At 38.0% G+C, this 14,209-nt stretch overlaps 2 protein-coding genes across 2 annotated transcripts; both read right to left on the reverse strand.

Moving 5' to 3' along the window:
- Nucleotides 1-1,101: 1,101 nt before the first annotated feature.
- On the reverse strand, nt 1,102-5,596 carry LOC147402894 (F-box protein At5g39450-like). Its single transcript, XM_086438278.1, has 2 exons — nt 5,253-5,596; nt 1,102-5,109 (listed from the first exon to the last, which is right to left on the reverse strand). Exon 2 carries the CDS (start codon nt 5,052-5,054, stop codon nt 3,120-3,122), a length of 1,935 nt encoding a protein of 644 aa, XP_086294404.1. The 5' UTR covers nt 5,055-5,109; nt 5,253-5,596; the 3' UTR covers nt 1,102-3,119.
- Nucleotides 5,597-7,654: 2,058 nt separating this feature from the next.
- On the reverse strand, nt 7,655-13,439 carry LOC147402895 (Lung seven transmembrane receptor family protein). Its single transcript, XM_086438279.1, has 5 exons — nt 12,984-13,439; nt 11,219-12,155; nt 11,029-11,124; nt 8,188-8,324; nt 7,655-8,099 (listed from the first exon to the last, which is right to left on the reverse strand). The coding sequence occupies exons 1-5, from the start codon at nt 13,214-13,216 to the stop codon at nt 7,922-7,924; spliced, it is 1,581 nt and encodes a 526-aa protein (XP_086294405.1). The 5' UTR covers nt 13,217-13,439; the 3' UTR covers nt 7,655-7,921.
- Nucleotides 13,440-14,209: the final 770 nt, after the last annotated feature.

Genomic DNA, 14,209 nt, shown 5'->3' on the forward strand with positions numbered 1-14,209 from the left:
AGGTTTAATCTACTAATACCTAATCCTCATCTCCCTTCGGACATGAAAAATTTCTCCCATGTCATTAGATGAAATTGAAGCACAAATCTCGTTCCACAAATTTTTTATGAAAGATCCTCTCAAGTTTGATGGGCTTCACCACCACCTATGGAAAGGGAAACACAAACGTTTAACATACAGGAATGCAAGATGGGCAAGTTTTCAATAGTACCATCCTGCCACCTTCTTGAGAGTTATCCAGTCAGCCATAATGACAACCTTCTATTAATCTTTTCAATGAACAGATCTCAGATGACCTTAGATTTTGCCTATGAAAAAAGCCTCTCAATTATATCAGCCCTTTTTTTTGACGTCTTCTAAGGTTCTGCACTGTATTCCTCTTCCATTAGGTGACAAAAATGTCAGACCTCAAATAATCGTAGAGTCGACCACGGTGCAGAGGATGCTCTCTTGTATGGGTACGATTTGTGTTCGGTGCTCTCAATCTTCATGCACGTTAGTCATCTAGGGTTTTACTGTTCTAATTTCAACATTACCTCTTGTCAAAGAAGACAGCTTTCACAGCTCTCATATGGGTTTTGCTCAAGTGCGAAGCCACATAAATGTATACCACATTTATTATATTACCATAGAGGCTTCACCACCTCACCAAGGTGGCAGCTTCTACCAGAGTTTTTCTTTACCACATAAATGCCAAACACAGATTGAATATTTTCTTGTCTTTGTTCAGTGAAGTTGAGGATCACCTTATTTTCTCTCTTTTTCGCTTTTTGGTAGATACAAGGGTGAAGGCGAGGTTTGGATCCTAGGCCGTGGTATTACCACTACAGACCTTACAAACTCACCAAGTTGGCACCTTCATGAAGCTGAGTTTTGGCTTTAATTATCTGCCATCTAAAGTTGATTATGGTGGGTGTTCCAATTTGGTGAGTTGGTAAAGTCTGCGAGTGGTAATACCACAGACCTCAGATCAAACCCTACCTTCACACTTAAACCGACCCCCCCAAAAGAAAAAACAGTGGTGAATTACTTAGGCTGAGACAAGTTAACAATTGAAACAATGAGAATTCATGCCATAGTGCAACATGTAGGAAGCAAACATGAAATCAACAAGAAGTCCAAGTTATATAATAACATAATGAGAGCTCTCAATCACACATTCAAATCTAAACTTTGGAGTATAAAAGCTCCACATTGAGAAAAGGTAATTCTACAATCAACATTGAACAATGACAGAGCAACCTTTATTAGCTCTCACCAGATGCTTTGATACCAATGCACACCGAGGTTTTATTAAGATCGATCAAATAGATTTCTCCCATTCTTTGGCCACTAATTTAGAACCATCCTTAGCTACATGGGATGGGAATATTTGACGTTTATGGTCAATTATCTGGTTCTTAAGGGCATTATCTCATATAAGCTGTGCATACAAGATTAACTCACCTCGATGCTCACCAAGAATGGAGTCCCAGAATTTCTCGCAAAATCTTTGGCGATTGTGAAGAGTACTTGGTTCTTGATGGGACTTTTTGAGTGTGGGGAGTAACAAATTTCTAATGAGAGGACGAAAAAAGTTCGGTGCATTTGAAGCAACAGCTTTTGCTGAACAGCTTCTAAGAACCATTCCGACGGATGAAATCAAAGCACTGGTGATGCAACAAAGATACTTTGTCTGCAGACATTACACGAATCATTTTTTTTCCGATGGATAAGCTGGACTTGAACCCACGACCTTAAGTTACCTGTCATGAAGAAAGAGTGAATCAACATCATTAGATATATCTCAATGAGAACAATGAAACATTAGATCCTATCTAGTAGAAATGGAAAGGATAAAGAAGCACACTTTTCACTCCAATAGGAAATGGAAAATAAAATCAACACCTTAAGAAAAGTTGAAATCAAAAGTAAAGTAGCCACCAAACTCAAATTTTGTTGGGCATCATGTAGGAACTGATCGAGTTAACAGTAAGATACTTGAGAAAAAAAGGTGTCTTTCGAAACAGAGCATGGTCATTAACATACTCCGTCCCAAATATTTAAGGTCAGCGACATAAATCCTGCTCCGGCACTCCACTCTATCTAGATCTAAGGCAATATCTTCGGTTAAACTGTGCTTTTTCAAATGTTTTTCTTACTTCCACAACACAAGTCCTTTCTGGCCATCCTTCCATTCTCTTAGAACCTTCAACACACATTTTTCTTTTGGAGGTGGTGGGGATGAGGGTCAATACTCCTTCCAAGGTGGAAGCTTTTACATGGACGGTAATGCTGGATAATATTTTGATGGGGAAACACATAAATATACCTTTAATAACTCATAAAAGAAAAGAGAATAAAGAAAAATACAGCATGTTGATCATATCAAAACTCAGAGGCGTCAATAATCAAAGTTCCATCAAGGCAGGAACACTATTGCCAACAAGCATTCCCTCCCCATGTAACAAGTTTCACTCCAGTTTCCTGCTTTTATTTCGGAAAAACCCAAAAAAAGAAGAGAGGAAGGTTCTTTAAAACCAGTAATATGTTTACGTCACTGATGTTTGAACAAAAACATATATAATGTACTTGTTTTGATATTTGTGCCTGCAATTCTAAGTTCTAACAAATATAAGTGCATAGGAGGGAGATCACCTTAAGCTTCAAATGCCTGCAAAACACCATTGTACAGGGGGGAAAAAAAGCAAATAGAAAATTACAACTGAAGGAGTAAAAGTACATTGCAAAAAGATAGACAAAAGCTCCTGGCCTAGTACAGAATAAATAGATTCATTCTCAATCAGATAATAGTAATAGGCACAAAAAAAGGCACAAAAAAAAAAGAGGAAAGGAAGAAAAGAAATTTTAGGTAACAAGAATATCATCACAGGAAGATACATATTAACATTTGAGAAATGAATTCAACTAAAGTTCTATGGAAAATTCATATCAAGGCATATAGAGAATTAGGCTACAGCTTGAGTATATTTATCAACCTCCGTTTTTCTCTATAAAAAACTGTCATCTACACTTGCAAGAATGAAATAAAAAAAATGGAAGTTCAAGAAGCAACTAGTCATACTCCATCTAACCCTAGGAGGCAAGCAAACAATCCAAACCAAAAGAAATATTTTAAATTATAGAAGCTGGGGATGATAAAGAACATACATTGGGGAAGAGAAGCAATGTGTAGTGTTAGAGAAGCCTGCGAACACATTTGAATAGGACTTGGTGAGATATGAAAAGTTCATAATCGGTGGTAAAGCAGGCACCCTTTCACCTTTCTTTAATAACTCTTGCAGGTCAAGCCTCTGCAAGGTCAAGACAACCTTAGATTCCGTCCAAACAAATGCAAGGAGCCCATCTTGGATCACAAACAACGAACCAGGCTTAGAGCCAGGATATCTAAAACCATATCCATTTGCTATACCCTCCCCATTGTAAGCATTCTTTACTTCCACAGGAAAGGAATCTCCATCAGTAACCCATGGAAATGGATCCGAAGACAACTCGCTGGTCTTCACAACAAACATCGCCGAACCATTGGGATGAAGAACATAGTGGGTTCCTTCTAATATTTTGGTCGCAATGAGAAGTTGTTGTCCCTCGGACTCCTCATAAGAAAGTGCAAGAAAGAAAAGGGCCTTTCCAGGCTTGACTTCAGTAGGCCTTCCCGGAGGCCAACCAAAGGATCCACCCCACAGACCAGCGTATTCTTGACCGGCGGTTGGGATCTGCATGGGCAACTTGTACAATGCAAACCGGTTATTATCATGCATGTTTGGCCATGCTCGATAAGTAGATAGCTTCACAGTTGATGCATTTAAGCTCAACCCAATTGTGTCACCTGACCTCAAAAACTCATGAAGCTGCGCATGCTTGTTCTCACCACTCGAACCATTCCTCAAACTAGCCCGACTATCATTTACCGAATTAGACCTCCCAATTATCAGTTTTAAGCTATTCTTAAAGTAACCTGCAACAGTTTTTCGCTTGGTGGTGCTGCACAAGTGACCCCTATCCCCATTAAGGGAGCTATGACCACCAATTGGGCGATCGAAAATTTTCTTTATCTTGCTTAATTCCATCTGGGTAGGATCGAAAGGCAGTCGGAGTGCTTCCTGCCAATCAGTGTAGTCCTCACCAAGCTTATACATTCTCATAAGTAGAGATCGACGCTCTGATAAGAGCACCAAATCCTGCTGAGGGCTCTCATCATTCTCTCTCAATTGTGGAAACATAGGCCCATTCGCCAAATTAGGAACCTTTAAACTAACTTGATCCATGACAAGCTCTAGCAATTTCTTTCTGTCTGCAAAAGCTAAGCGGCTAAAGGGAACTACAGAGTTGCTCGGTCCAATTACTCTCTGAGACCTTGAAACCCCACTATCTGACCTACAAATCCGTCTTGTAACCTCCCAATCCAAATTGTGATGAGCAAGACTCTTGCTATGAAACAATAATTTGCCTCCGCTAGTTTGCCGTTTTGGCTCAACCTCAAGTAAGAGCACATTGCAAGCCTTGTCAACCTGTTTGAGAGAACCCGGATAGAAGTAATCGCAATCCTTCTCTCGCCCATGGAGGAAGAAAGCCGTTGATCCGTCGGAATCACTTATGATCTCAAAAACTGGCGCCCACAACAAAGGTCCATCCTCAAGGCCTAAAGGGCCAAGCTCTTGCGGGATAATGCGGATCCCAATGACAGATAGAAACCCGGGCATCACATAAACTACATTTCCGAGCTCTGGGTTCTGATGCACCCAAAGGCCAATTAAAGGGCGAACTCTGAAAATGAACCTACAAAGGGACTTGTAAGAGGAAACCCCATTCCTCCACTCTACAAGATCTCGTGAGCCGATTAGGTCGACATTCTCACACTGTGCTAGCCAGACCTTGTCGGAGGATGCCTGGGAATTGAGGCCTCGGCAGCATATGCTGAGATTGCATACGTCCCTTGGAGTGAGAGATCGGGACACAACGACGAATACATCGTCGGGTAGAGCTAGAAGTAAGCTCGAACCACAGGGATCGGATAGGTTGAATAATTGACTAGTGCCCGAACCAGCCAACATAACGAAATTTGCTTGATTGGTATTCGGATTTTGGAGCAAATTTCAATATATAATTCTGCAGAAACCCAGTATTTTTAACTACATAAAAAAAGGCATTAAAACAATGGGTTGATACTTGATAGGTCATCAACACAAGAACGAGAAGGAACCATCTAAGCCCTATTTTCCAAAATTAAGAAAATGGGAAGAGATTGAAACCTGGAGATCGAATGGATCTTTTTCAGATTCTTCAAACCCCAAAGGCCAACACCAACCAGAGAGAGAGAGAGAGAGAGAGTTGCCTTCCTACTCAGTAGTCGTCGCTAAATCAACTTAGCAACAGCGATTCAGCTTCAGCCCTTTCCCTCGTCTCAAGAGTCAAGAGTCAAAACTCAAGGGAATGATGATGCGTGCAGAAGTCACAGAGAATCAAAGATATTGTTTTGGCATTATTTTCTTAGACTCTGGACTGCCGTTTCAAACTTTTTCACTGGTGTGTTGTAGTGATGTATTTCTTTCCACGTGGAGGGATGAGATGACGTGGTCAAAATCAAATGGTTGTTTTGCAATAAATGAGCACGTGATTGTAAATTTTTGTAGAAAATCATCTTCTTCACTACATTTATTTTCCAATTTTGACTGGAAAATAAAGCGTCGAACGCCTCAACCACGCGAAAACGACCCCTCATGAGGAAATTATTGCTCACCTGACTCTACTTACCGGTTACTATTGTCCACTAGTAAATTGCCACGTGGATTATTAGCATACCCAAAGGAAAGTGTCTAATCTAATGACATTATTAAGAGGACGGTTAAACTAGTTGAAGAATAAGGAGAGATGTTCGGTTAGATTTTGTAACAAATAGTAATTATTAAGGGTAAAAATTGTAAAACAGTTAAAACGTGTACTTTTTAAGATTCCACTTGGTTAAACGTAAAAGCGGCGCGAAACATGTTTCACCACAACCACGAACCAACGAACTAACGAACATAAACATTATCAAGGCTCGAGGGTGCCTGCCTGCCAGTCTGATTAGATTTTATATATAAGGTGCAAACATGAAAAATCTTAAATACATGAATCTCAGGGTGGGTGGTTTTGGATAATTTTTTAATTTTTTTTGTTGGAACAACGTTTCATAATATGCATTTGAGGGAGTAAGGGTGAGTCAGACCATACTACTTGATATCCAAAACTACTTCTTAAAAGCATTCTCTTCATTTTTTTATTTTATTTTTTGAGAATTGTGACTTGCTGTCTATTTGTTTCATAGCTTCAAATTTTAACTGTATTCTTTGGCAACCAGCCCTGATAGTATGGTATAGTAGTAACATCCAACCATGCAAACGTCTCCCAAGTATGAACAGAGTCCGTTGAGTGCATAAACTGCTTGAATACAAATTACAAATCCCTGCCCTCCCATGCTTTGATACCAACCATTTTTTTTTTTCTTTTTTTGCAAGGTTAACTTCAGCAAGATCTCATCTTAGTTAAAGCAGAAACAAATAAATCCATTGATGAGAGAGTTGAAAGAACAAACGAAAACCTCATACCTCCGTCAACAGTTACCATATGTAGGGGATCAAAGTATGATTCTGACAAGATAGGAACAAAGGATTTCCAATTTTGAGATTGTTTTGATGTGATAAAAAAAAATACTCTATTATTCCCATTAATATTTTACAATATTGGACCGCCAGTATCATCCTCAGTGACAGGAAGCCAGTGGAGCAAGACATAAAATTGCATCAATACCTAAATGAAGCTATGATGTGCTAAATATGGAATTATTATTAAGAAGATTACAACCTTCAGATAAATTATATTTAAAAAAAAAAAAAACTCCATGCATTGCCACCTTCATTATCACTTGATTTGTAGAATGCACTTATTTATTATAATAAAATGAAAAGAGATGCAAAAGGACATCTATATAAAGTCCCAATAAAAATTGATGACTTCGAAGCAACCCTATTATCCACAAAGAAGGCAAGACTAAGGAGGATGATATTAAATAAAATTAAAACTAGATGGTTAAAGTGGAAATATGCTTCTAAAGTGGACTATGCCACAAAGGTCCCAATCAAATTAAAATGAAAATTTTATAAAACAACAAAAAATCAACTATGCCTTACGGAGCTGCATGTTGGGAATCAAGAGACGACATGTTCATTGATTTAGTGTAATAGAGATGTGGATGCCAAGAAGGATGGGATGAGCGCAAAGACAAAAAATGATGAGATTAGAGAAGAAGGTGCATTGGTGAAGTAGTAGCCCAATAAATGATAAGCTAAAGAGAATGTTGATTGAGAGGATTTTGGTTGTTGGGCAATAAATGTCAGGTACAGCCACAATCAGAAGAAAGAGCATGTTCAGTAAGAACAAAAACAGAATGGATAGAGGTAGTGAGAGCTGATGAACACATTTAACCAGGAGAGCCCTACCCTAGAGTCAGCACTGTTGGATTATCTTTGTGATTCACTACATGTGAATCACATTAACCATCCAACAGTCTGAACTTACAGATGAGATCGCAGCAGTGCCGAAAATGAAAAATCTAAATATAAAGTTAGCTTAGTTGTTTCACAAAAGGACGAAGAGCGTTGAGCCGTTGAAAACGTTTGAAAAAGTCCTCTGAAGATTGCTGATTCATTAAAGGGGTGAATGTATGATACACTAACATTGCATTTGGTCAAGCCTTCCTGATGATGAAATGCAACTGATAACATTGGATCTTAAAATGCAATAAAATTAAGAATTGCAATCATAATGATGACAGGAAATTTCCCCCAAACCTTCTTATCTTGTGCTTAAGAACAAGTGATTCTCATCGCACTTGGCATGACACTCCACAAACAATGGACATCTGTAGATGAATTCTTTGTGATCATTCCCTTTTGCCCTCTTCTGTGTCGTCTTCCAGATCAAAAACACCGGTGTTTCCAACATTCTTGTCCTTCTTCTCTTGCTTGACTAAACTTAGATCACCTTCTGGTGCTCCTCGGGTTAGCGATTGAGCTTCTTCGTCATCAAAATCTTCCCCTACTTCTTCTGAGTAAGCATATCTGGTTTGAAATGCAAATAATAGTTGTAAGAAAGCTGGTTAAGGGCATGTCTTCCAACAATTTTGAATTTATAGAATCATAAACAAACCGTTGAGAACTCTGAGAAGGGGCCCAAAGATAGCACATAACACAGAGCAATGCAAATGCAAGGACGTCCCAGAACGCAGTGATGATCCAAGCGCTCTGCCATCGTTCACTGAATGGATCTGTTGCCTTGAAGTAGACCTGTGAGAGGGGAGAGAGGTTTATTTAGATCAAAATGTCAGAGATCTTTCGAAAGAGAATTATAGATGGTGATAGCGTTGAGTAGCTCCACAATTTTACATCAAATTTCATGCCAAGATTGTTCCTAATCCTGCTAACCATGCGATACTCTTTAGAATCTCAAATTTATCTTAATGTTTCCAAAAAAAAAATCAGAAAATGAGTTAACAGACCAAGTTCTCAATTTAGGCCAATAACAGACCATAAACTGAATAAGCTGGTCGTTCCTTGTCATGATGACTGTAACTTATATTGGTAGGTCCAAAACTTCCAAATCAAGTATTCTGGAGATTTTCTGTTTCACCTCACAAATTTAGGAAGGAGGACAAAGAATTCAAAATTAGTGCAAATGAGTACAAAGGAAAAGGGAAGAACAGAGGAAGTCCCTACGATATTTTAGTGAGAAAGCAGAACATTCTTCATTTCCTAACATGACCCAAAATTGATTGCTGTTAGAAGGCATTGAAAGAACTAAATGTTTCAGACTTGCATATAAATTTAGCATAATGATTTTCTGACGCCCCCCTCTGACATAGGCCCCCCATCACAGAACCGTAGATCATTTGCCTCGGGATATGCAGGACCATAAATCTTTTTCTTGTGTATCCTGAGGCAAATGAACTACGGTTCTGTGATGGTGGTGTAGGGGGGCAAATGTCAGAGGGGGGCATCAGATTATCATGACTCATAAATTTAGACTCATGGTATAGTATGGCCTTCACATATATTTTCAAGTCTGGCATTACAAGCTTAGGACAAGAATGGAGTGGTACAATTGGTATTTGGTTTGGAACTTCGTTTGGCCTCCTGCATCATTTTAAATAGGAAGGTCTACTCGACTTCGTTTCTTTGTATTCCTGTCTTTTGCAATAAAATCTCTTATACCTATCACCATCGTCGTTGTCATAAGCATCATCAGAGTAAAATCTCTCATAACCATAAAAAAAAGGTGCAACTATTATTTTATTTTATTTTATTTCAACTACTTGTTGTTGGTGTAGAGTCACACACTTCAGGTAGTTGATCAATGATAAATCATTCTAAGCATTTTGTATATGCTGAATCCAAGTTCATTGGTATCAGAGGTTACCTCCCCAGTCAGTTCTATTTTTCTTCGAGGGTTGGTTGTTGCTCGGTAAAGATTTTGTCAGGTTCAAGAGGACCTCGTGGAGACCAACAACTTTTGCCATATGTTGGGGTTTATGGAGGAAAAGAAATCACCATGTTTTTTTAAGACACAGAAATCAGTCGAAGAGATCATCTTTTCTATTATTAGAATTATTGATTATTATTATTATTTATTTTTTTGGGTGGGGGGGAGGGGGTGGTAAAATTCACAAGCAATCGGTCCAAGGACTCCTTAATTTTTCAAATTTCAGATTTAGACAAGAATGACATGAAATTTCACTCATACCAAAGAAAATGTATCATCTCAACAGAAATTAATTTTCATTTCAACTGAAATTTTGAAGGGCATCATTATGACCATTGCTTTTTTGGGAAAGTGGATGTGGAGATTTGGAATTAATCGGAATCATCTGTGGAATTGGGTCAATCGGGCCAGATATGGTGAGGAGCGTTTTGGTCAGGAGCTCCCAATGATCAATCCGTCTTTCAGGAGAGAGTGTAGAAGGGGATTCAAAATTCCATGACTTGATTCAGGAAAAAATGGTTCTCAATGTAGAAAAGGTGTTAAGGTTAGAATATGGGAGGACTGCTGGTGCAGTGATACTTCTCTTCAACCCAGTTTAGGCAATTCATATGATATTTCTAACCAGAAGATGAATTGAGACATTCTGAGACAAACCCAAACAGTCCTCTGAAACATTCATTCTGGAATGTTCAAATTGTCCAAAACCTTCTCAAATGAAACGAAGTTCTTAACCTTGGTTGTTTGGCCTAAGAATGCCTTAGATACCCATGGAAAAATGTAACCAAGATATCAATCTCCATTTCTGCACTCAATATAATTGTCTCCAAATCCTAAGTTAGAATGAAAAAATGTACAATACTTCATATAAGTCCACAATATTTTCATTATCTTCACGAAGACTATAACATTTCCACACTGTTCAAGATATTTCCACAAAGTATTTCCACTCCTAAACTGACTGAGATATACTCAGAATTTCATCCTTGCACCCATTAGACATCTCACTGGGCAATCAAGGTTCTCTTTATGACAATGGTTTGACCATCTGTTTATGGATGATGGGAGCAGTTTTGTAAACTTATTCTTCAATAAGGTATGTCAAAAATGACTATGATACATTAGATCACAATGACCAACCACCACAAGAATTAAACATACCTCATTTCGTTTGCAGCACCACCCAACACAAAGTTCATGAAACTGGAGTTGTTATATAATAAAGTAGTGCGAGATTGTTATAGAATAGGAGCCAAGAAATTGGAACCGTTAAAAGCAATTCAAGAACTAAGGAAAAATGAAATTAACTCATTTTTCTATAAGAGTGTGCTATACATGCATTCATGTCTGACTTAACTGGTATTTATTAGGACAAGTGGTGCATACTCAACAATGAAAACAGAAAGAATTTCAATTGTACCCACTTTTTCCATAGTGAAATAAGAGCTAAGAGAATCAAATAAAGAGACTTTCATCAAATTGAAATATAGAAAAAGATATTGCAGGAAAACTTACCTCATACCCAATCCAAGCAACTGAAGCAATCACAGCTACTACTAAAGCATTCGAAAATTTCCTATAAATATCCAGTTTCACAGAACTCCTTTTTGTCTGTAAAATATAAAATAAAAGCCCACTGAAATATCAACTGAAATCCTGAAAAACAACCACTTCTCTCATAATTAGGAAAAAAAAATTAAGCTACCTGTAGCTGCTCCAGAGTCTTTGAAAGAGAAGTGAAAATCCACAATATTAGAAATGCATCCAAGAATGCATCAGGAAGAACCAAGAAGAGTCTTGCTTTCCCTGAGATATCATTGATGGTCCCTACATTCTCAGCAATATCGAGTAACTCGGATGCCACGAAATAGGTTCCTCCAAGAAGAAGCACCTTTGAAGTAAGACCACCAAGAGTGGGTCGTACAACACCGTACCCCATTGAAATGGAGAGTATAAGCAGACGAGAAAGTGTTTTTCTTATAGCTCCAATTGTCACAACCCAAGTTGTAATTCCAACAGGCCTCGTTCCCGTGCTATTAAAATGTGCATACTCAAAGTACCAAAGAGTCATTTCAAACCAACCAAGAACAATAACAAGGGTGATACAGTTCTGAATCTGCAGTATATCTTTCCAAAATCTCACATACTGAGAAAACCAAATGATACCGAGTAGCACATATGCGAGAAACATAAATACATAGAATTTCATTAATGGGGCCATTCTTCCCGGTAAATAACCATTGGGGTTCTTCCACAATGTCTTTCCACTCATCATCAATCCCTTTAGATTTGGATCACAGGATACAAAGAACAAGTTATACATTCCTGTCTTAGTAATGTAAACTTCTGTTGGTTTCATTTTCACAGATAAGTGATTCCCACTAAACTGCGTACTTAAAACAATAGGCCACTCAAGATCCCCGGTAGAAGGTCTTCTAATGAGTTCCCCTTGCTTACAGCCTTCAAGTTTTGCAAGATCTGGGGTACAACATATAGACCTTTGTCCACCATATGCAGAACCACCAATATTATCCCGATCAGCCGCTTCAAAAATAAAAGCTTGAATCAGCCCGGAACTATGTTCCATACTTGAATGTTGGCCAGCAGCTTCTTTACCCCTCCAGAAGGTGATATTCTCAAACCTGCTCAAGTTTTTTTTAATAAATATTCAAACATGTTTAGTGGTATAAAAAACATAAATATAGGACAGAATACAACGATGATTTTTAGTATGAATGAGAATAAGCCTTTTGTATGAGTAGAGGGTTTTAAGACGAAGAGATAAAATAACATGGACAGAAGCAATAAGAGAAGATATGAAGTAAAATTCTTTAACTAGAGATATGATACCTTGTAGAGTTAAACAGTGAAATAGGATTCATGTTGTTGATCATAGAGTAATTGTGATAAAAACAAATCCAAATACTTGCAAGACTTCACAAACTACAGATCTAAGCTTATAATCAGAGGATCTCTGCACAAATATGATCTAATGTGTCAATGAAAGAGATTGTGCCCTTAGTAGAGTGCTCTCGATCGTCTTTCAGAGAAGAAATCCCCGCCACAACCAACAAAAAAAACTCCAAACAATTGCGAGCGTTCAAGACTTCACAGACTACAGATCTAAGTTATAATCAGAAGATCTCTTCTCAAATCTGATCCAAATGTTCAGGAAAAAAAAAAACCACCAAGTACTTGCGAGAGCACACAAACTTCAAACACCTATACATATCTAAGCAGATAATCAGAAGTTCTCTGCTAAAATCTGATCCAAAATATCAAAAAACACCTCCAAGTACTTGCGAGCGCCCGCAAGACTTCACAAACTACATTTCTAAGCTCATAATCAGACGATCTCTTCTCAAATTTAATCCAAAATGTCTATAAAAAAACACATCGAATCAACGAAGACAAAACTACCGACTTCTCTAATAAAGAAGAGAGGGAGAAGAAGATTTTGGATAGATTACCTGATATAAGAACGACCATCATGGATCCCTGAGCCAATCTTCTCTGGAGAAGAAGAATCTGAGAGAGAAGAGAGGATGCCTTCACTTCCGCCAGAGAGAAGATAAGCATTTCCTACTTCTCTGAAGAATTCTCCATCATAAACGTGGATAGAGGCCTCCGAGATTTTAATGGCGAAGAGAACAACAACCAAGGCGAGAAAATCGAAGAGAGATGTACGGATGGCGAAATCCATGGGAACAAACAGAGAGAGAAAGAAAGATCAAAACAGAGAGCGACGATGGCGGAGGAGGATTGTTAAGGAAAAGAACCCACAATCAAAGCTCACTCTTAGGCTTAGTTCGGTGAGTGGTTGATTCGTTCGTTGAGGATTTATTTTTTGACGTATCGAAGAGGCATGGCGTACCATACGTCTCAGTATTTGAGTAGAGCTTCAGCAACCAAGACAGACAAAGCTTCATTGAAGAGCTAGGAGATTGATGTCACCGACAATTTCCTTTCCATATCACACTTTGCTGACCTGGATGTGTGTATGGAACCATACTTTTTCATCGAGATAAGAGTGAAGATCATCTATGGATCTGTCTGTATACGTATCTCCACGTCAGCAGTATAAATGTTTGGTACAGTTACAAGTGATTGATTGTTTATTTATAACCGTTGGATCTGAGCATTTAGAATGATTAACATCAAATTGCTTTTCATTGGAGCCATCATTGGTTTTGGTATTCATTTATTTAATATTTTAATTTATTATTAGGTGCTTCCTTGTGGTTCGGTTTTATTATTTTGTATTTTGTTGATTTATATGTCGATAACATTATATAATAATCAATACCATTATAAAGATGGTCAATTAGAACCTTGGCAACAAGTGACACATTACAAGACGGATAGACATATGTTTCACAACTGGATTGAACGTTTCAATATAATCTATACCTTGTTATTGGTTAAATCCCTTGGCAACAAAACGAATTTTATATCGAGTGATAAACCCATTGACATTTTTTTTTAGTTTGAAAATTCACTTGCAACCCACATTGTTCATGAAATTTTTTGATGGTACAAAGTCCACGTACCATTTTGAAAAAGAGCATTGAACTCCACTACTATGGCCTCTTGCTTGAGTATATGAAGAAGGTTCAAGAACATTTGTTGATCGAGCAACAATGAATGCTTAAGGCAATGGATGTTTAGTAGAAGTAAACACTTTCTTCTTATAAGT

Source organism: Akebia trifoliata, chromosome 4 (assembly GCF_017979445.1).
Source record: "Akebia trifoliata isolate Shusen 1 chromosome 4, ASM1797944v1, whole genome shotgun sequence".
NCBI lineage: Eukaryota > Viridiplantae > Streptophyta > Magnoliopsida > Ranunculales > Lardizabalaceae > Akebia > Akebia trifoliata.

Bases quoted from the DNA above. Each gene is read 5' to 3' on its own strand.
- LOC147402894 (XM_086438278.1), bottom strand. From the start codon at position 5,054: ATGTTGGCTGGTTCGGGCACTAGTCAATTATTCAACCTATCCGATCCC.
- LOC147402895 (XM_086438279.1), bottom strand. From the start codon at position 13,216: ATGGATTTCGCCATCCGTACATCTCTCTTCGATTTTCTCGCCTTGGTT. The intron at 12,156-12,983 runs GTAATCTATCCA...AAACTTGAGCAG, and splicing joins GATGGTCGTTCTTATATCAG to GTTTGAGAATATCACCTTCT. The intron at 8,100-8,187 runs GTTTGTTTATGA...ATTTCAAACCAG, and splicing joins CCTTCTCAGAGTTCTCAACG to ATATGCTTACTCAGAAGAAG.